General features: G+C 43.4%; 1 protein-coding gene across 1 annotated transcript in view; it reads left to right on the top strand.

Annotated features, from left to right (window-relative positions):
- Nucleotides 1–370: 370 nt before the first annotated feature.
- Nucleotides 371–22,952, top strand: part of HEXB (hexosaminidase subunit beta) — a 32,060-nt gene continuing 9,478 nt past the window's right edge. Inside the window, exons 1-6 of the mRNA XM_052659347.1 lie at nt 371–680; nt 7,339–7,484; nt 12,838–12,903; nt 18,400–18,446; nt 18,708–18,818; nt 22,332–22,433. Coding sequence (XP_052515307.1) covers nt 433–680; nt 7,339–7,484; nt 12,838–12,903; nt 18,400–18,446; nt 18,708–18,818; nt 22,332–22,433 — 720 coding nt within the window. The 5' untranslated portion in view covers nt 371–432. The remainder of the gene's footprint in view (nt 681–7,338; nt 7,485–12,837; nt 12,904–18,399; nt 18,447–18,707; nt 18,819–22,331; nt 22,434–22,952) is intronic.

Genomic DNA, 22,952 nt, shown 5'->3' with positions numbered 1-22,952 from the left:
AAGGCAGGCTTTAATATCTAAAGTTGAACTGCCGTTTTTAGAGAGATCCAGACACAGGGACAAGTAACCAGATACTTAGGGGCAAGTATCTGGTGCTAGGGGCTGGAGGAAGTTGGGCGTTCCGTGGCGTCCGTTCTGCCAACAGGAAGTCTGGGTGTGGAGGAAACCCGGGTTGGGCTGAGGGCGGTCGGCTGCTGCGTCCGGGCGGTGGTCCGGGTGGCCGCCCCAGCCCTGTGGAGGCGGAGCCGAGGCGGGGCGGTGATCCCGAGGGCGGCCCACCCGCCTGGAGGCGGAGCCCGGGCGGGGCTCCGTCAGGTGACGCTCGGGCTCTTTCGCTGCACGTACCTCCTCCGGACCCGGACGGGAAATCCCGAGCCAAGGCAGCGGCTGGTGCTTACCGGGCGAGCCCCGCTGGAGAGCAGCTGAGCTGCCATGGAGCAGCGCGGGCTGGGGAGGCTGAGGCTCCCCGGGCTGCTGGCACTGCTGGCGGCCCTGGCGGCGCTGGCGGCGCGGAGCCCGCGCGTTTCTGCTTCGCGAGACCTGAGTCTTTGGCCCCTGCCTGTCTCTGTGCGGACGACCCCGCGCTTGCTGTACCTCTCGCCCGGAAACTTCTTCTTCGGGCACAGCCCCTCTTCCAAGGCCGGCCCCTCCTGCGCCGTCCTGCAGGAAGCGTTTCGGCGGTGAGCGCTCCCGACGGGCGGCCAGGGAGGGGACCCGGAGACCCCGGGGCGGGGAGGGACGGACCACCCTGGGACGCAGCGCAGGCGCCGAGAGGAGGAGCACCTGAGAGCCTCTTGCCACCTGCACAGCCATCCAGCCTGGCCGACGCTCTTGCCCCTATTTGACAGGTGAACCGGCCAGTGACCAGACCAAAGTCACGGGTCTGGAAGAGAGCAGAGCCGGCCTGAACCAGCAGGAACTGAAACGCAAGCTCTTCCCCTGACCTCCCGTCCCGTCCCCCCACAGCCCCCTCCTAAGGGACTTCCCGGGTGCTCTGGACTCCTGTTTTGGGTGCAGGATATTGAGCGGAAGGAGTAGGGTGCTCAGAGTTTGTGGTTGTGTTCGCCTCGGAAAATGGAGTGGATGGAGGATTAATGGCAGTTTATCTGGGGGGAGTTCTAAGAGGAAGATGGGTTCTTAAAGCTCGGGGTAACTATGGGTTTCCCGAAGTGGCTTTTCGTTTATAGGCAGTCTCTCCTCCCCGAGTCTGGTAACAGTTCAGGTGGCAGAAAGTCCTTAGGTTGAAGCATTGCCCCAAACTCCCCTCCCCTTCCAAAACCTCTGTCCCATGCAAAGTGCTGGATAGCTTCCCCTAGCTACTTTGGTATGGTCACTGCACTGCAGTACCTGCTTCTCCTTTTGTTTGCCAGAAACATGTGCTTGCTCTCGCAGCTTCCTGTTTAGATCCTTAGCACCTCTCAGCCCTCCAGCCTCAGGTCTGTAACCCCACTGGCCACAGGGTGAGTTGTGTAGTAGGGAGGCAGCCCACAGTGCTAGCTTTTTCTTTCCTTTTAAAATTGATGTCAAGTTGATTGGGAGGGGGGCGGGGCTTCTCTGGTGGCTCAGCTGGAAAGACTCTGCCTGCCAATGCAGGAGACACAAGAGACAGGGGTTCCATCCCTCCCTGGGTGGGGAAGATCCCCTGGAGGAGGAAATGGCAACCACTCCAGCATTCTTGCCTGGAAAATCCCCATGGACAGAGGAGCCTGGCAGGCTACAGTCCATGGGGTCACAAAGGGTGGGACACGACTTCCTGACTGAGCAAAAGTAAGAGTTGATTTGTGTTGGTGTGCCACAGCCCTAGCTCTGCTAACTACACCGTGTGCAAGGCGGATAGCCCTTGGGCAGGTGTCTCAAGAAGCCTGAGTCTTCGACTTGTCCTAAAGGGCAGGACTGTCCTAAAGGTGCCCTGAAGGAGTGTGGTGTGGTGCTCACTGTACAGGTCCTTCCCTCCCTCAGATTTTGGTCGTTGTTCCCTGAGGCCATTAGAGCTTAACTGTGCTTGCAGGACACCAAGCAGCTGGGGGGTAAATGCAGGACTAGTCAAATCAGCACCTGCTGACCCCGAGCTCGCCCTCGGACTCAGGCTTAGGCCGCAGAGACTTCCGAAGTCGATGGCAGAGATGGCTTATTCTCCTTCAGTTGTGAACCACTAAATAAGAAGAGGGACGATGTTACCCTCATTTTAGATGCATGCTCTAATGAGTCTTTGGTGTTGAATCTGCCATCAGGTCAGAATGGCTAGAGTCTGGGTGAAGAAGTTATATCAAGGTGGTTGATTACCGGCCTTGGGGTATTGAGAAGGAACAAGTACCTGAAGGCCATTTAATGGACGATGTTGATTTGGGAATCTTTTAAAAACAAACACACCTCATTTGCTCTGGGACTCAGTTCGTACAACTGGATTTTCCTTCTGTGCCATACTGCTAGTGATAAGCGAATGGTATGAGTATGGCAAGACAGCGTGGCTGCTGTAAGGCAACCATGGTTAGATCAGCAGAACTTGAAGAAGCTGTGAGATGGTTTAAAAAACAAGGCTTGGCATCCTAAAGGAGTGCAGGTAGTTATCTGAAGGCTTTGTCTAACTAATTTCTGCCCTGTGTGGCAAGCAGCTATTAATTATACCCTGCGTGTTAGGAAGCAGGTTATAAAACATTAGCCCTTATGGCTGAGACTTGAAAGCACTCAGGAGAGTGTTCTCAGAACTGAGGAGGGGCCTTTACTGCTTCAGAGAAAAGGCATGATGGAGTTGAAAAGGTTTAGAGATGATGGGATGTTCTAGAATGTGTAGGCCATGGAGAACAGGTAAAACCAAGGCCCCAGTGTGATCAGATCCTCATGGCTGCTGTCTCCTGAGGAACCCACTTGTGTCAGCCTCTTCTTTGAAACAGTATGCATTTTGCAGGCAGAGTTCTGTCTGTCTGGTACGTGGCTGCTTCCTTCGCTTTTAGAACAAGCTCACATGCCAGTTTTTTCTGTTTACCTTTTTCCCTCCTTGGTTAACTGAAACTTTAAGTTTCAGATCCTGACAAGCTAAAATGGGCTTTCCTGGTGGCTCAGATGGTAAGGAATCTGCCTGCAATGCAGGAGACCCATGTTCAATCCCTGGGTCAGGAATGTCCCCTGGCAAAGGAGAGGCTACCCACTCAAGTATCCTTGCCTGGAGAATTCCATGGACAGAGGAGCCAGGCAGGCTACACTCCATGGTGTCGCAATGAGGTGGAGATGACGGAGCTATTGACTGTTTCACACACACGTCAGATACCACTGCGTCAGATCCCTTTGGGTTTTCTGTTAGAGTTTTAATATCCAGGGCCAAGCTTTTCCTTGGGAGAAGCCAGCACGTGACTGAAATCTCAAAGCTGCTGACATCTTTAATTTCCCTTAATAATTTTTTTTTAATTTGTGGTAACGTATGGGATTTCTTTGGAAGGAATGATGCGAAAGCTGAAACTCCAGTACTTTGGCCACCTCATGTGAGGAGTTGAGTCATTGGAAAATACTTTGATGTTGGGAGGGATTGGGGGCAGGAGGAGAAGGGGATGAGAGAGGATGAGATGGCTGGATGGCATCACGGACTCGATGGACATGAGTCTGAGTGAACTCCGGGAGTTGGTGATGGACAGGGAGGCCTGGTGTGCTGCGATTCATGGGGTCACAGAGAGTCGGAAACAACTGAGTGAATGAACTGAACTGAACTGACACATAAGATTGCTCTGTGCCCAGTTGTGTCTGACTTGTTGTCGCCCCATGGACTATAGCCCTTAAGCCGCCTCTGCCCATATAATTTTCTAAGCAAGAATACTGGAGTGGGTTGTCATTTCCTGTTCCAGAGGATCTTCCCAACCCAGAGATGGAACCACCATCTCTGTGTCTCGTGCGTTGGCAGCTGGGTTCTTTACCACTAGCGCCACCGAGGAATCCCTAGGATGCATTTTTAGCTATACAGTGTAGCGATCTTCATTTCCTTTTGAATCTGTCAGGATTTTTTAATAGGGACTTCCCCGGTGGTCCAGGGGCTTAGACTTCCTGGACGTTGCCAATGCAGGGGCCCAGGTTTAATCCTCAGTAAGGCAACTAGATCCCACATGCCAGAACTAAGGCTCAGCCCGGCCAAGTAAATAAATAATGTATTTTTAAATTATAAAAAGATTTTCCTAAGCTAATGATTTCCCTCAGCACCTTTATCTCATCCACTGTCTCACTGGTTAACTTTCATACACTTCCAAGTTCATCAGAACTTTCCCATCTCTCCTTACTTCCCTGGAAAACACACAAGACAGTCTTATATATAAGTAGCTTATACAGCTTTCTGGCTTCTCAGAATCTGTTGCATGTCTTAAGCTTTGAAGACTATGTGATCTTTTATCTTCTAGTGCCTTCAAATGTTTATTTGCTACCCTCTTCCTCTGATAGTCGGGTGCCAGCAGAATGTAAATTTTCCAGGCCCTAGTGAGGATTCTTTGGTGTTATCAGCTGGGATACTTTTGTTGGAAGGTAACAGGAGTCCCGGCTCAGTCTGGCTTGAGCAAAGAGAAAACCTGTTACCTCACATGTTGTTGCTGTTGTTCAGTTGCCCAGTCGTGTCCAACTCTCCGTGACCCCACGGAGGCAGCACGCCAGACCTCTGTCCCTCAGCATCTTCCGAAGTTTACCCCAGTTCATATCTATTGCCTTGGTGATTCCATCCTGCCATCTCATCCTCTGACAGCCTCGTCTTCTCCCTCAGTCTTTCCCAGCATCAGGGACTTTTCCAGTGAGTCAGCTGTTCACATCAGATGACCAAAATAGTGGAGCTTGAGCATCAGTCCTTCCAGTGAAGAGTCAGGGTTGATCTCCCTTAGGATTGGCTTGTTTGATCTCCTTGCTGTCCGAGGGACTCTCAGGAGTCTTCTTCAGCACCACTGTTTGAAGGCATCAGTTCTTTGGCCCAGCTCTCACAGTCGTACGTGACCACTGGGAAGACCACAGCCTTGACTGTATGGACCTTTGTCCACAGAGTAATGTCTCTGCTTTTCAGCATGCTGTCTAGTTTTCATAGCTTTCCTGCCAGTAAGCAAATATCTTCTGTTCTCATGGCTACAGTCACCATCCACAGTGATTTTAGAGCCCAAGACGAGGAAATCTGTCACTAACTTCCACCTTTTTCCCATCTCTTTTCCATGAAGTAATGGAAATTAATTAGCAGTAGCTAATTTGGTAAAGAATCTGCCTGCAAACCTGGAGACCCAGATTTGATCCCTGGTTTGGGAGTATCCTCTGGATAAGGAAATGGTAACCCACTTCAGTATGCTTGCCTCGAGAATCCCGTGGACAGAGGAACCTGGCAGGCCACAGTCCATGGGGTCGCAAGAGTCAGACATGACTTAGTGTCTAAATCCCCACTCGATCGTGCCAGATGGCATGATCTTAGTTTTTTTAATGTTTAGTTTTAAGCCAGCTCTTTCTCTCCCCTCCTTCACCCTCATCAGGAGGCTCTTTAGTTTTTCTTCTCTTTCTGCCATTAGAGTGGCGTCATCCTTGTATCTGAGGTTCTCCCGCCTGTCTTGATTCCAGCTTGTGACTCATCCAGCCCGGCATTTCTCATGATGTGCTCAACATACAGATTAAGGAACCAGGGTGACAGCAGACAGCCCTGTCTCCTCCTTTCTCAATCTTGAACCACTCAGCCGTTGGTGGCTCAGATGGTAAAGAATCTCACATATTGGGATTTCAGGGCTAGTTGGCTACGTGGCTCAGCAGTATCGTTAGGAAATCTGTATTCTTGTCATCTCTGACCTGCTCTCTTTGGTGTGGCTGCCACTTGTGTAGGTGTCACGTACAGAGAAAGTTTTCTTCTTGGTGCTCACCTCGGAGAGGAGAGCTCACCCTCCTCTCATCTCTGCCCCAGCACTGGTCAGAATGGGCTTGCACACCCAGGATTATTGGTTTGATTACTTTTATAATGGGGACCTCATAAGAGTCACTTGGGGTCGTGGCCCAGGCAACTTTTAAAATCACACTCTCAGAGACTCTGATTCTGAAGGTCTGGATATCAGTGAAAGTCAAAGTTGCTAGGTTGTGTCCAATTCTTCGTGACCCCGTGGACTATACAATCCATGAAATTCTCCAGGCCAGAATAGTGGAGTGGGTAGCCTTTCCCTTCTCCAGGGGGTCTTCTCTACCCAGGGATGGAACCCAGGTCCCACATTGCTGGCAGACTCTTTGCCAGATACGCCAGCAGGGAAGCCACTGGGCCTCAGTGCCTGTTTGCAAAATGCTCCCAGGTGATGCTGCTGTGCAGCTTGAGGTGGGAGCTTCTAGCTGGACTCATACCAGGTAGCAGGGGTTTGAGGAGTCAACGACATCACCTCCTACCACGTATGTGTTTAAAACGCAGCTTGTGGTGTTCAGTCGCCAGTCACGTGAGATGCTTTGGGACCCTATGGACTGCGGCACGTCAGGCTCCTCTGTCCTTCATCATCTCCCGGAGTTTGCTCACATTCATGCCCGTTGAGTCCCTGATGCTATCTAATCATCTCATCCTCTGTCACCCCTTTCTTCTTTTGTCTTCAACATACACCGGAACCCACTCTAGTGTGGCAGAAATTGAAGCAGTAGAGAGTCTCTTGATGAGGGTGAAAGACAGGGGAAAAGCTGGCTTAAAACTGAACATTCAAAAAGCTAAGATCATGGCATCCAGTCACATCACTTCATGGCAAAGAGGGAAACAAGGGAAACAGTGAAAGTTTTCATTTTCTTGGGCTCTAAAATCATTGCAGTGACTGCAGGCAGAAAATTAAAAGACCCTTGCTTCTTGGAAGGAAAGCTGCGATAAACCTAGACAGTATATTAAAAAGTACTGACATCACTTTGTTGACAAAGGTCCATATAGTCAAAACTCTAGTTTTTCCAGTAGTCCCATATGGATGTAAGAGTTGAACCATAAAGAGATCTGAGCACTGAAAAGTTGATGCTTTCAAATTGTGCTGGAGAAGACTGTGGAGAGTCCCTCAAGCTGCAGGGAGATCGAAGCAGTCAATCCTAAAGGAAATCAACCCTGAATATTCACTGGAAGGACTGGTGCTGAAGTTCTAATACTTGGGCCACCTGATGTGAAGAGCTGACTCTGGAAAAGACCCTGATGCTGGGGAAGATTAGGGCAGGAAGAGAAGGGGAGGACAGAGGATGAGATGGCTGGATGGCATCACTGACTCAATGGGAAAGAGTTTGAGCAAACTCTGGGAGATAATGAAAGACAGGGAAGCCTGGTGTGCAGTACTTCAAGGAGTCACAGTCAGACCTGACTTAAGCGAAGGAGCAATGGTTTAAAAATTTATTTGAATTTCTCTCACACAGATATTATGCCTATATTTTTGGTTTCTACAAGTGGCATCATGGCTATAATAAAATTCCAAGTGAAATGGAGTTACAGAAACTTGAAGTCTCAGTCATCATGGACCCAGAGTGTGACAGTTTTCCCAGCATCACTTCGGATGAGTCTTGTGAGTACCTATGTCATGGGAATGGATTGTACACAAAGCTGCTTGTTACAGACTCGAGGGCCAGAAGCTGACTCTACTCCATGAACTATTGTGAGCTCTTAACCAGTGAGTTTATAATTATTATTTTTAAAAATAACCATTAGGGAACTTCACTGGCGGTCCAAGGTTAAGACTCTGCACTTCCGCTGCAGGGAGCACAGGTCTGATCCTTGGATGGGGAACTAAAGTCCCACATGCTGCACATATGGCAATAATAAATGACTAAATAATTACTGTTAAAAGTCTGATGGCAAAACTCAAACATAATCATTGCAGGAAATCTTTAAGTACAGTAAGTGAAGAGGAGGAATTAAATTATTCATAATGCCAGCACTCAGAGTTCACCTCTGTTACTTACATATTTTTTTTTTGCAGAGTAATATATTTGAATATTTTACATAGATATAAATAAAAGCATAAGATAAAGAATGGCATGAAAAAGGGGTCTAGTTCTGTACATGTGTTTTTTCTGTTTTTCCTTTTTGCATGTCCTATGCTAAGTTGCTTCAGTCGTGTGTGACTCTTTGAGACCGCATGGACTGTAGCCTGCCAGGCTCCTCTGTCCATGGAATTTCCCAGGCACGAACACAGGAGTGGTTTGCCATTCCTTTCTCCAGAGAATCTTCATGACCCAGGGACTGAGCCCATATCTCTCATGTCTCCTGCATTGACATGCGGGTTCTTTACCACCAGCACGACCTGGGAAGCCTCTTTTTTGCCTACAAACATGAATTTCACTAAATGTTTTTCAATGACAGCATTTTTAGTGGCCGAATAATGTTGAACCAACGGTGTGGTTGTGCCAAAACTTACTTGGCTTATCCCTTAATTTAAGACATCTAGATAGTTTATTTTGAAATTAAGCCTGTGTTTATAGGCATGATCTTTCATTCTCTTTTTTTGGCACAGTATGCGGGATCTTAGGTCCTGACCGTGAACGGAACCTGTGCCCCTTGCAGTGGAAGCACAGAGGCTTACCCACTGGACCTCCAGAGACGTCCTGACATGATTTCTGTTTATAATTAAGTTAACACATAGATAATGAAGAACTGAGAGGGGTGAAGTTTTTCACTTTTCATTTATATTTATGTTGTATTATATTTATATTCCATCTTCATTTATATTGATTGAAAATATAATCAACATTTAGCTCTGTGATTTTTTGTTTGCATAAAATATTACTCTCCAAGGCTTTTCCTAACTTGTTCTAGAAAGAATAAACAGATGGTCAGACCTTTTTCATAGCATGTACTGACTGGAAATTACATGGAATTGTATCAAGGAATCAAAGAAGAGCAATGGGTGATTTAAGATTAGTGCAGAACGAGCAGGCTGGTGAGTCAGGTGTCAAAATAGAAAGGAAAATGGATATCTTAGAGAAAAGAGTAATCCCTTTGTTCTCAGGCTGCCTCACAGACAGTTACAGTCCATCTCTTCATCCTTTTGATTAGAGATGAGATTTCTTGATGCTTTGATAACATCTTTTTGCAAAATAGCTTCATTTCTGTTCCATTCTGTGGCTGTTCTTAGAAGAGAATCATGATGGTTTGCCCACATTAGTCATGTGAGTTGACAGTTAGCACTCAGACACTTTATGAATTAGCTTTTGCAATCTGAATTGAGGAATGATCAGTAAATTACCAAGAAATCTTTGCTGACTGGCAGTACAATGACGTATTGTAAAATATAAATGATGGAATGTGTCGAGGCTGGGGAGTCTTGCATTCAGCTTTGCAAACCCCATTTTTCTGAAAGGGAGACTTCTGGAGATAAACTAACCATGAAATCTAGTTTTAAACTAGTTGTTGATGATGATGATGAGAGAAGTAACACACAAATGGAAATAACAAGATATCAACCGTTGTCCAAATATCAACCGTTGTCCAAGGGTATGAGGAAATCTTGGAGAAGCTGATCAGTGTTAACAGCAGCATCAAGTAAAATAAAAATAGGCACCTCCTCGGAACCAGATATAGACTAATTTCTACCACAGAGAAGTAATTACATACATCAAGAATGTTCTCTGTGGTTTGTCTGCCACAGTGAACGTTTATAAGCAAAACGAAAGTTCATCACTAGAAGAATGGCTGCGTATATCTTGTCAGTTGACTCTAGAGAATACGCTTCAACAATTGAGAATGAACAAGTGGAGTTACAGGGCTTCTCTAGGGTCCAGTGTTTAAGAATCTGCGGGCCAAGAGAGAGGCCATGCGTTTCGACCCTGATCTGGGAAGACCCCATCTGCTGAGGAGCAGCTAAACCCCACAGCCACAACTACTGCGCCCATGAGCCACGTGACTGAAGCCTGCGTGCCTGAGAGCCTGTGCTCTGCACAAGAGACGGCCACAGCGAGAGCCCCGTGCACTGCCGCTGGAGAGGAGTCCCCGCCCGCCGCAGCTAGAGACAGCCCACGTGCAGCAGCGAAGACCCAGTGCAGCACGCGCCAGTAAACACAATACTTAAAAAAGAAGTGGAGATAGAACGACACGGGGAACTTGCCAAGATCAGTTGCTGAGTTGGACAAGGGGAGATGCATCCTAGTGTGTACAGGGGGTCCCATTTACACACCAGCAGAAATACAAGGAGGTGCACATAAGGCACCATCTATTTCTTGCCGCGTGGATGTAACAGGGCCCAGGAAAGCCCTGCTGTTTCCTCTGAGCAAGTAGGAGGAGTTCAGTGGGCATCTCAAAGGGGATTTTAGTCTTACCTATAACATTTTAGTATTCTAAAAAGAGGAATCCGTTGCTGTTATTTGCATGTATACCCTTCAAAACAACAGTGTGGTGCAAAAAGTATAGAAAGGGATCATTGGAAGAAAGATGCCTTCGTTCCACCTCAGGGAGCTTATTGGTGTTAAGACTAAGAATTTGGCTGTGGAATAAAAATTCTATAGCTTATTTGTCCATATATTTAGGAAACACAATCTCCTCTGTATTGCTTTATATGTGTGGTTTTTGCATTGGGTTGAATCAGAGTCCTTTTAAATATCAGCCAGTCCTCAGCTGTTGGAAAATAATTGGCGTCAGGTATATGCCACATGTTAATGGTCTTAGATAAGTCTTTGTGCTGACTGATTCCAGGAGATCTCAGAACTGGAATGTGGGAAAAGCTGGCTTTTAAACCATGACCAGTGAAATGGTGAATTCTATTTAGGGAGCTTAAACTAAGGATTTAATAGAGGGGCGGAATCGTGATTCGACTGTGGTCATAACAGCAATACTGTTCTTAGCCTGGCCTTTAGCTACCTCTCAACTGTTCGTCTGATGGAAAGGCTTCCTTGTCAGAAGATTGTCACCTGATTGTTGGCTGTTGATAGAGCTGTTTTCCCTATGTGTAGCCAACTGTTACGGAACACCGTGGGTGATGGTGGTGCAGGGTGATGATGAAGCAGAGATAGCATGTTAAATCATGGACCTGCAGCCCTCGAGTGTCTTTGCTCTGGCAGAGTCTTCCCTGTCACATCCCTTTAGCTTTCAACCTCTGTGCTTTCTGATGCTTTGCACTATCTGTGGATGACTCCAGGAGAAAGCTCTCTAAACACGGAAATGACTGTTGGGGCAACCTCTAGTTGCACTGCGTGTGCTCAGTTGCACCTCGGCATGCAGGAACTTAGTTCGCCAACCAAAGATTGAACTCCTATGCCCTGTGTTAGAAAGCAGATTCTGGACCACCGGCAAGGTCCCAGCAAGTGAGGGTTAAGGGAGATTCAGGACAATGTTAGGGGTATTAGGTACAGGGCAAGTAGGGGGCACAGGGAGAGAACGGCCGGAGTAGAGCAAACTCTGGTCTTACAGGGTGCAAGACTGATACCAGAGGCTTCATCAAGAAATTAGGGGCACTGATGAGTTTGCCCTTTTGACTTAAATTGTTAGCTTAAGTAAGACCCTGCTCTGTAGAGGGGTAGCGGGAGAGAACTCTCCAGTAAGAGAGAATGAGGAATCATGGAGATGACACCCAGGTTCCTGACTTGAGCTACTCGGCTGGCTGGAGTCAGGAGAGGATGAGTCCAGAGCCCACCAAGTGGGAAGAGGGAAGAGTCCAGTCTGGGGCTTGTGGAGTTTAAGGAAGAACCTACGGGATTTCTGGGGCTTCCCTGGTAGCTGAGCTGGTAAAGGATTTGCCTGGAGTGCAGGAGACCCTGGCTTGATTCCTGGGTCAGGAAGATCCCCTGGAGAAGCGGGTAGGCTACCCACTCCAGTATTCTTGGGCTTCCCATGTGACTTTGGCAGTAAAGAATCCCCAAGAAATGTGGGAGACCTGGGTTCAATCCCTGGGTTGGGAAGATCCCCTGGAGACAGGAAAGGCTGCCCACTCCAGTATTCTGGCCTGGAGAATTCCATGGACTGAGAACTCCATGGGGTCGCAAAGAGTCGGACAGGAGTGAGACTTTCACTTTTCACAGGACTTCTAAGTGAGTATATACAGAAGGCAGCTGGAGAAACAGGTTTGGAGCTCAGGAGAAATAATGGCCCAGAAATAGCAAGGATATGTTTTGTGAAATGTACTGTGCATATTGAGGGATTCAAAGCAAACATTTTTTTTCTTCCAGTTTAATTGAGGCATAACTGACACACAGCACCATGTAAGTCTAGGTGTAGAGTATAATGATCTGACTTACATACATCGTGAAATGATTATCACAGGAAATTAGTGAACGCCCATCTCATATAGATACAAAATTAAAGAAAGAAAAACATTTTTTTCTTGATGAGAACGCTTATGATTTACTCTTTGAACAGCTTTCATGTATAGCATACAGCCGTGCTGACTATGTTCATCCTGTTGTACGTTACGTCCCGTGTACTTATTTATCTTATAACCAGAAGTTAGTACCTTTTGCCCGCCTTTGTCCAGTCACCACCCGCCTCTGGTAACCAAGAGTCTTATCTCTGTTTCTGTGAGCTTGCTTGTTTTTTGAAGTACAATTACCTTACGACACCGTGTTCATTCCCCTTGCACAACGTGGAGATTCAGTATTTCTGTCCATTTTTACACATAAGCCTAACTCGTGACTCTGTTCTTCTGATGGAAAGGCTGCCTTGTCAGAAGACTGTCACCTGAGGACTAGCTGTGGATAGATGTGTTTTCCCTGGGTGTCACCTGCTGTCACGTGACCCCCTGAGTGGTGGGGGCCGTGGAGGGTGATGACGAAGCAGAGACCGTTTTATTCTTTCCTGGTTTTTTGAGGTATAGTTGACATAACATTTTATTCACTTCAGGTTTACAACATAATGATTTGCTATTTGTACATAATGTAAAATGTTACCATCTGTCACCACACGAGGAACATGTGTTTCTTTTTCCAATGCAGATAATTTGCTTGTGCAAGGACCAGTGGCTACGCTCACTGCCAACAGAGTTTGGGGAGTATTAAGAGGTAAGTTCTTTGTAGTTTCATTGTTATTTTCTAGTAAGGAAATAGTTTCAGTTGCCACTTTGGGAAATCAAGCATATTAATAGCAAAACTTTGCTTCCTTGAGCCCTTTATACATTTGTTGGGTATTTCCAAAACAATTTCCATTAAGTACTGTATATACCACTTAAAGAAAGATCATTTATATATACCACTTAATGAAAGATCACTGGACCCTCTACAAATGTCTGAAGGTTATTGCATTCATAGTGTTGCAGTTCCTTGATGTTCTTGGACTGTAATATTCATAGAGTCATAAATGGCCCTGATCTGCTCCAGTTAGGTTTTGTTTTATCATGCATCCCCTCTTGCCACCTTCAGTAGCATGCATGTCCTTTCTGCATTTATTTATTAAACAACAGTATACTCATATTTTTTCCTGTACCAGTCTATTAGTGCAGAAGCAGAAAAACAAAGAGGAGAATCATGTTCCCAATAAAACATGTCCAGCTCTCCATATGTGGTGGTGTTTCCTGCTTGATATGCTAAGATGCTCATGAGCTCAGAGCAGCATAGACGCATGTGCCGTGGCATGGAGAGTCCCTGTCGACTCAGCTTGGTTCTTCTCCAGTGTCTCCTTTCAGGAGTGGAGTTGTACTTCATCTCATGATCCATTTTCACCTGAATCCACTGGGGAATTGAACGATTCTGTTTCTTGGCCAGGAATGATTTGATGCTGGGAGTCTCAAGAAGAGTTTAGGAACAGAGTCAACCACACACACCGTGAAGACCTAGAAAAGAAGAGAACCCTTCCCCCATTTTAAATTCCCGTGGATTTAGAAATATAACAAAGTTTGCAGAAATGTTGGGAAAAGATAAAAATATACTCGAGAGTGACTGGAGGCAGTGAGCAGGGGAGAACATTAAAAGCTTTTCCTGTGACTTTCAGTGTGAACTTCAAAGTTCAGGCATTGGAACATTTACTTTTGCTGTTCGAAAGCTGCTTTGACCTCTTCTTTTAAGAGGATAAGAGTTTGTTTTACTGGCTTCCAAATTAGTATGGTTTTGAAAAAGGAGAATGATTTTCTTTAATGTAAGCTAGGCAGCCAAAGTTATAGTAATTAAAAGGAGAGAAGGCTTTGGATGTGACTCAGGTTTATTGTTATTTAGAATAAAGTAACGACTGTTAATGCTGTGTTTTACAGTCATAGTAATAATGGTATGACTGTGATCTTATTCCAAATAGTGACGTGAAAATAGCTATAGAGACTTACTGCAAATGTAACTACAGATATTATCATCTAGATTATTTACATATAATGAGATGTGATGTTAAACTTTTACCAGTCTGGTCTGCCTGTCTTGTCTGGGGCGTGTTAGGGAAATCAGCTTTATTGATCTCTGTCCTGATCCACATAAGAACTTTTGGGAGCATTTGGTGAATCTAGTCCAGGAAGTCCTTATTTTCCACTTACTGTCAGACTATGAAAGTAACAAATGTGTCATAAATGATATTTGAGTGTACTGCCACTTAAGAGAAAATTCCAAAGTTATTCTGTATTTTGGGGTAAGAGGGAGGCATAGCGAAAGCAACTTTGAACTTTTTATTCTTCCCTAGTTTTTGTGAGGTATAATTGACATAAAATTATATTAGTTTCAGTTTTACAACTTAATGATTTGTTATTTGTATATAATGCAAAATGATGACCACAGTAAGTTTAGTTAGCATCCGTCACCACACATAGTTAGAATTGTTTTTTTATGATGAGAACTTCAGAGATTTACTCCTTTTAGCAACTTGCAAATAGGCAGCACAATATTTATTAATTACAGTCACTATGCTGTGCCTCACGTCTCTAGGACTTACGTATATACGAAAGATTGTACTTTTTGATCCCTTTCACCCATTTTGCCCACCCCCTACCCCTGCCTCTACTCACTACCAATCTATTTTTCGTGTTTATGAGCTTGGTTTTTGTTTTTTCAGATTCCACATCTAATTGAGATCATGTAGTGTTTGTCTTTCTCTGTCTTATTTCATTTAGCATAATGGCCTTAAGTTCCATCCATGTTGTCACAAATAGCAAGATTTCCTTCTTTCTGTGGCTGAATAGTATTCCATTGTATACACATGCACATCGCATCTTTATCCATTCATCCTTTGACGGATAGGTTGTTTCCATATCTTGGCTATTGCAGTTAATGCTGCAGTGAACACAAAGGTACATATATTTGAGGTGGAGAGACTTCGTGTTTTTGTTTTCTTTGGATAAATACCCAGAGGTGGAATTGCTGGATCATGTGGTAGCTATATAGTGGCTTCACCAGTTTATATTCCCATGAACAGTACATAAGGGATCCTTTCACTGCGTATCCTCACCAACACTTGTTCTTTTTTTGATCACGGCCATTCTTACAAGCCTGAGGTGATAGGTCCCTGTGGTTTTGGTTTGCCTTTCCCTGATGGTTAGTGATGTTGAGTACCTTCTCATTTACCTGTTGGCTATTTATGTGTCTTCCTTGAAAAAAATACTTGTTCGCAATCTTGTACCCATTTTTTAACTGGACTGTTCATTTTTTGCTATTGAGTTGTTTGAGTTCTTTATATATTAACCCCTATAGATACATAATTTGCAAGTATCTTCTCCCCTTTGGTAGATTGTCTTTTCATTTTGTTGATGGTTTCCTTTGCTGTGCAGCTGCTTTTTACTTTGGTGTTGTCCCATTTATTTTTGCTTTTATTTCTTTTGCTTTTGGCATCATCTCCTAAAAATTAACTCATTTTTATTGTTTAGTAGAGTTCATTTGGAGAAAGCAATGGCACCCCACTCCAGTACTCTTGCCTGGAGAATCCCATGGATGGAGGAGCCTGGTGGGCTGCAGTCCATGGGGTTGCACAGAGTTGGATACGACTGAGCGACTTCACTTTGACTTTTCACTCTCGTGCGTTGGAGAAGGAAATGGCACCCCACTCCAGTATTCTTGCCTGGAGAATCCCAGGGACGAGGGAGCCTGGTGGGCTGCCGTCTATGGGGTTGCACAGAGTCGGACACGACTGAAGCGACTTAGCAGTAGTAGCAGCAGCAGCAGAGTTCACTAGTGAAGCCTTCTGGTCCTGGCCTTTGTTTATTGGAGATGTTTTATTATTGTTACCATCTCCTTACTAGTAATGAGTCTCTGATTCTGTTTCTTCGTCATTCAATCTTGGTAGGTGTTCTCTCTGGGAGTTTATTCATTTCTTCTAAGTTGTCAAATTTGTTGGCATGTAATTGGTCATCGCAGTCTCTCATGCTCTTTCGTGGTTTTGTAGTATGTTGTCACATCTTCTCTGTTATTTGAGTTTGTACCACAGGGAAGCCTTGGAGATGCAGTGGGTTTGGTTCTAGAGCGCTGCAGTAAACTGACTATCTCAATAAAGGGAGTCACACAGATATTTTGGTTTCCCAGGGCATATAAAAGTTATGCTTACATGATTCTGTAGTTTTTCAACAGTACAGAGCAATCGCATTATGTCTTAAAAATAGGTACAGACCTTAATTTAAAAATTGTTGTCATTGTTTAGTCAGTAAGTCGTGTGTGACTCTTTGTGACCCCATGGACTGTAGCCTACGAGGCCCCTCTGTCCATGGGATTTCCCCAGCAAGAATACTGGAGTTGGTTGCGTTTCCTCCTCCATTTAAAAAATACTTTATCGGTGAAAAACAGTGATCATCATCTAACAATAGCAGGGTTGCCACAAACTTTTGTAAAAACACAGTATCTGTGAAATGCAAGAGACTGAATTACGATAAAGTGAGGTATACCTGTATTCTTAGGTTAAAATTTTCCTTGGCAATATAGTTGTCAGGTAGAATCATGAATTTTGGTAAAGTCAAGGCTAGATAGAAGAAGTGGCTTATAATATAGGCTGACTTTATTTTTCTGGGCTTCAAAATCACTGCAGATGGTGACTGCAGCCATGAAATTAAATGATGCTTACTCCTTGGAGGGAAAGTTATGACCAACATAGACAGCATATTAAAAAGCAGAGACATTACTTTGCCAGCAAAGGTCCGTCTAGTCAAGGCTATGGTTTTTCCAGTAGTCATGTATGGATGTGAGAGTTGGACTATAAAGAAAGCTGAGCGCTGAAGAATTGATGCTTTTGAATTGTGGTGTTGGAGAAGACTCTTGAGAGTCCCTTGGGCTGCAAGATCCAACCAGTCTATCCTAAAGGAGATCAGTCCTGGATGTTCATTGGAAGGAATGATGCTAAAGCTGAAACTCCAATACTTTGGCCACCTGATGCGAAGAGTTGACTCATTGGAAAAGACCCTTATGCTGGGAAAGAGTCAGGGCAGGAGGAGAAAGGGACGACAGATGAGATGGTTAGATGGCATCACTGACTCAATGGACATGGGTTTGGGTGGACTCTGGGAGTTGGTAATGGACATGGAGGCCTGGAGTGCTGTGGTTCTTGGGGTCGCAAAGAGTTGGACACGACTGAGTGACTGAACTGAACTGAACTGATAGGGAACAGTGCACGTGAATAAAAAAAGTCTCTGCAGGTATAAATAAAACACTGTTTAAGTTGGGCCTTTATGGTTTCATGGTTTTTTTCTGAGCCTCTTAGCCCTCTGTTAAGTTTAGGTACTGATAGCTTATGGTGAAAGGTGTTGGATTCCTGATCTCCAAAGATTTAACTTTGGGATCAGGGACCAGGCTTGATCACTCAAGAGCTTTTGTGTAGAGTTTTATTAAAATGAAAATGGGACAGAGAAAGCTTCTGACACAGACATCAGAAGGGGCGTGGAGAGTGTCCCCCTCCCTACTGTTAGCAAGGGAGTTATATACTTTTTAAATTAGTTATTAACAATAAATCAAAAGAATGTCTCAAGGTTGTAAAAATTTTTCCAGACCCACTCCCACAATTTACATTTTAGGATAACTGGATTAGAACTTAACAGAAAGATCCTACCAGACCAGAATTAGTCAGGAAGTTTTCAGGAAGGAGTTTAAATTGAGTTATTTCTTGTGTAATCATTAGTTCCAGGCTTAAAGAAAAAAAAAAAAAAAACTTTTTATGTGCCTAAAACTAAGCAATGTAGAGAAAAAAAAAAGTTTGTCCTTTCCTCCTCCTTGAGAACCCCTTGCCCCTCTCTGCTCGGGGCCCTTTGGACCTCTTATCAACCTGCCTGGGAATTGACTTTCTCAGTACCTGCTAAAGTGCCTATAATATTTTATTATAAAAACTCTTATAATGCTATTAAATTTATTAAGGTAATTTTATTTTCTTAAATCACTATTTGTGTGTTTATCATTCAAACACAAACACGGGTATGGGTACAATAAACTAAAGCATTTTTTTTTATAGCAATGGGGATTTTTTTAAATTGAGCTTTGATTTTAGAGAATGTGACAGAGTATAGCATACTTAATTTTATTTGCCTTTTCTGGTTATGGTTCTATGTTTGGATAATATATCTTTTATTGTCTCCTTTACAAATTAATGCAATAAATTATAAATTTTATTTTCCTCAGGTTTAGAGACCTTTAGCCAGTTGATTTATCAAGATTCTCATGGGGCTGTAAGTATGATTATTGTATGTTACTAACATTATTGGGTAGACACAATAAAATATTCTATTAAAAAAATGTAAACTTTTAGCTATTTATTGTTTCTTGAATGTTTCTTCTCCCCAAGTGTGTCTCTTAGATGGTAAATATAATTTTTATACTTGGTTTGGTTTTAAATTAATTTCTTATCCCATACTTGCATAGACAGCTATAATCATCATTGAACTGGAAAAAATTCTAAAAATAAATAAAAGTTTTCTTTTGTCTTTTAGTTCACTGCCAATGAATCCAACATTGTAGATTCTCCCAGGTTTCCTCATAGAGGAATTTTAATCGATACATCTAGGCACTTTCTGCCTGTTAAGACTATTTTGAAAACTCTGGTAGGTAATTATGTTAATCCATTGTCTGTTCTGAAGAAGTGTTCTTTTATGTTGTTACTTTATGTTGGTCATTATGCTGTTGTGCTGGTTGGAACAAGGGGTTCATTTTCCCTATACTAATATATTTCCTCTGCAGAGAAGTGGGGGCCCCCCTAGGGAATCACCCTCTTGTTTTCATTGAGGTGGGAGAGAGGCTAACCCAGTATTCAGTCAGCATTGTTAAGAAAAACACTCAGTTTTAATGCTGCCTATTGGCCCTCTATGTAAATCTCAATTGTCAAATAATCATGGGTCGAGATTTTTCACGAGGAATACATTACCTCTAGTTGCTGCTGCTGTTGCTGTTGAGTTACTCCGTCTGACTCTTGTGACCCCATGGACTGTAGCCCACCAGGCTCCTCCGTCCATGGGATTTCCCAGGCAGGAATATTGCAGCGGGTTGCCATATCCTTCTCCAGTTACTGACCATTAATTTTGTGACTTCCACTTATTGTGTTTCAAGTGGTCTAGAAAGGAATCTGAGAGCAGCTTTGTAACTAAGAAAATGTTCCAAAGAAATATGGAACCTCAGGTGGTGGGAGCTGGGAAGCAAAGTTGACGTGACTCTTCTCTTACTGACTTTCTATTGGTTCATCCCTCCCATCACTGTCAGTTTATGGGGATCAGGAAGTTTTCCTGTACCTTCACCAGATCATGTATGAACATAGCATGCTATAAAAAAGTTTTTTTTACATTTCCATTAAAACCTTGATTTTTTTCTTCAAAAGACATAATTGTAATTTTTAATGAAAGAAATACAGGCTTAGCATAAAAAAAAAAAAAAGTTTGAACATAGATATACATAAAATAGTGATCCCATAATCTCATTTACCAAAGACTGACAAATTTTTATGTCCCATTTATCTCATTTTATACTTGAAGAATGAATTAATATATGATTCTTTTCTATTGAATATAGTTGACATACAATATTTTGTTACTTCCAGGTATACTAAATCATGGTTTGACACTGGCATACATTATGAAATGACCACCAGGATAAGTCTGGTATCCATCTATACCCATATAGTTACTACAATATTATTACATTCCCAGGGCTTATTTATTGCGTAGCTGGAGGTTCATTCGTCATAATCCTCTTCACCTATTTTCACCCACCCCCTTACCCTCCTGGCAACCATTCTCTGTATTTGAGTCTGTTTTTGTTTCATTTTGCTTTTTAGGTTGCACAGATGAGTGAGATCCTTGGTATTTGTCTTTCTCTGACGTATCTCTGATGTGTTTAACATAATATCCTCTAGAGTTACCCATGTTGTCACAATGGCAAGAGTTCAATTTTTTTATGGCTGAGTCTACTCTATTCTGATTGGAGAACTTAGTCTATTTACATTTAAAGTTATCATTGATGGATATATACGTACTGTCACTTTGTTAACTGTTTTGGGTTGTTTCCATAGTTCTCTTTTGTTCCTTTTATCTTCTTTTGCTCTCTTCCCTTGCCATGTGATGGCTATCTTTAGTGTTATGTTTGGATTCCTTTCTTTGTGTGTGTACCTATTAATAGGTTTTTGGTTTGTAGCTACCATAAGGTTCCTATATAACAGGCCCTTTCTCCTGTGGGGGCTGCTGCTCCATGGGTGGGCAGAGCTGGGCCCTGGGGCAGCTGCCTGTGGGACTGGCTTCCGGGCCTGGCGCTGGCCTGTTGATGGGCAGTTGAGTCTCTGGTGCTGACAGTCTAGAGTGAGGACTCCAAGATAGCACTGGACATCACCAGTGTCAGCAAGCTCCCCAGATGGGTCCCTCTAGTGCTTTTGTTCCCAAGGGGATTCCCAGTAGTCTCCTGCCTCTCTGGGAGGCTAACATTGGCAAGTGATTCTGACCCAGGCTTCTTAAAAATTACTGCCTCTGCCTTGGGACTAGAGTCTGTGAAATTTGAAAAGCACAATCTGTCTCTTGTAGCCCTTCAGCTCTCCCGTATTCAAGTCCTGCTGGCCTTCAATGCTAGATGTTTTGGGGGGCTAACTGTCCCAGTGTTGGACCCCCTGGTCTGCAGAGCCTGATATGGGCTCGGATTCCTCACCCCTTTGGGGAGAACCTCTGCAACTGTGATGGCCTCCCATTTGTGGGTCATCTACCCAGGACTGTGGGTCTTGACCCACCTACGTGTCTCCTTGTGTTTCCATCTTTATATCTTGAGTTCTGAAGACATCTTTTCTGCTAGTTTTCAGGTCCTTCTCATCAGTAATTGCTCTTAATAGTTGTAATTTTGCTGTGTTTATGGCAGGAGGTGAGTAAGAGGGTCTTCCTGCCCCACCTTCTTGCCACATCTTGAGGAGGGAGGCTATATGTTCTGATTCTCTGATAGGGAAAGTCTCTCCACTTATTTTCCATTTTCTTCATATCATCTTTTATATTTTACATACATATTATAGTGTTTATTCCTCCAGAGTATACATAAAATCAGTGTCAGTGTCCCCCAAATTTCTGAGAATGTTACTTGGATTTGTGCTGTGTGTGTACTGAATTTCTTTCATTTGTAAGAAAGAGTTGGCACTAAAATCTCAGAATTGTGGGAATTGTAAATCCCATTTTTCCTCTGCTCTATTCCCGAACACCACAGTAGTGGTAGCCAAGAGCTACTGGGAATTTATGAGCTAGCTCTTTTCCAAAAGGGGAAAGTTAAAGTTTTAATTTATGATATGCATTGTGTATAGGCTTTTTGAAAAGTGAAAAGAAATTTATACTTCTTCACATCCTTCCCTTGTTGAAAAGGAAATTTTAAAGGGAAACAGACATATTGGAAACAATCCTGGATATAGATAAGTATTAATAAATTGGAATGTATATCTGTGATATGTAATTATTTTTCACTTTCCTCTCCCCACTGGGTTTGTTCTGAGTCTGCTTTTTTTTTTTTTTATTATTATAGTCACTAGTTTGTTGTATGTTTTAAGAGTCCACATACAAGTGCTATCACAGTTTTTATCTTTCTCTGTATGACTTACTGTACTTGGTATAATGTCCTCCAAGTCCATCCATCTCGTAGATAGAAATTTCATTCTTTTTTATTGCAGAGTAGAATCCCATTATATACAGAGAAATGTATATCCACTGCATTGTGTATATCCACTGCATACACTACATCTTGATCCATCCATCTGTTAATGAACACGTAGGTTGCTTCTGTATCTTGGCAACTGTAAATAATGCGGCTATGAACACTGGGGTGCATGTGTCTTTTCAGATTAGTTTTTTTGTTTTGGGGGGTATGTATACCAAGAGGTGGAATTGCTGGGTCATACGGTAAGTTTTATTTTCAGTCTTTCGAGAAACGTCCAAACTGTTGTCTGTACCAATGTACATTCCCACCAAGAGTTTATGAGGGCTCCCTTTTCTCCACATTCCCACCGACATTTCTTGTGTTCTTTTTGATAATAGCCATTGTGACAGGTATGAGTTGATAATCTCATTGTGGTTTTAAGGTGTATAAAATTTCAACTTGTTTGCTTGCAGGATGCCATGGCTTTTAATAAGTTTAATGTTCTCCACTGGCACATAGTGGATGACCAGTCTTTCCCTTATCAGAGCATCACTTTTCCTGAATTAAGCAATAAAGTGAGTAATTCATGTTATTGTTGTTGGTATATAAAAAATTTTGGTATGGTTTCCTTAGAAGTTTGCAGCTTAAATGTTTCTTGTGTAAAAGTTAGATATTCATGGCTTCAAATTTTTAGTACGCTATTGCTGAGCATTTTAGGTCCACAGAACTGGTCTGCTTTTGTAATTGTTATCATAAATGTAAACATTTATGGGGCTATAGAAATACAAATTTAAAAGCTTAATGGATGTAGGAGACCTGAACCTTTTGTGATTAACATAAAGTTAAATGATTATATTTATCAAGTAGCCCAACTGTATTATAAGTGTTTTAAACAGAATTGTTCTGAATTCTGTAAATGACAACTTTTCTCTCTAAAAAACTGTAGGAAGTAGGGAATCTTAAGAGATAATGGCTCCTTTGCAGAAAATAATGGTGTTGGCAGTGTTCAAGCTGACTGAGTTGTGGAGCAGTGGTGCAGGGTGCCAGCCTTCCTGCTGCCTCACTGAGACCTGTGCTACAGAGCTAGCCACTGG

The sequence above is a fragment of the Budorcas taxicolor genome, chromosome 20 (assembly GCF_023091745.1).
Source record: "Budorcas taxicolor isolate Tak-1 chromosome 20, Takin1.1, whole genome shotgun sequence".
In the NCBI taxonomy this organism is placed as follows: domain Eukaryota; kingdom Metazoa; phylum Chordata; class Mammalia; order Artiodactyla; family Bovidae; genus Budorcas; species Budorcas taxicolor.
Note: the sequence above shows the minus strand (reverse complement) of the source record. Positions and strands in the feature narration are given on the sequence as shown.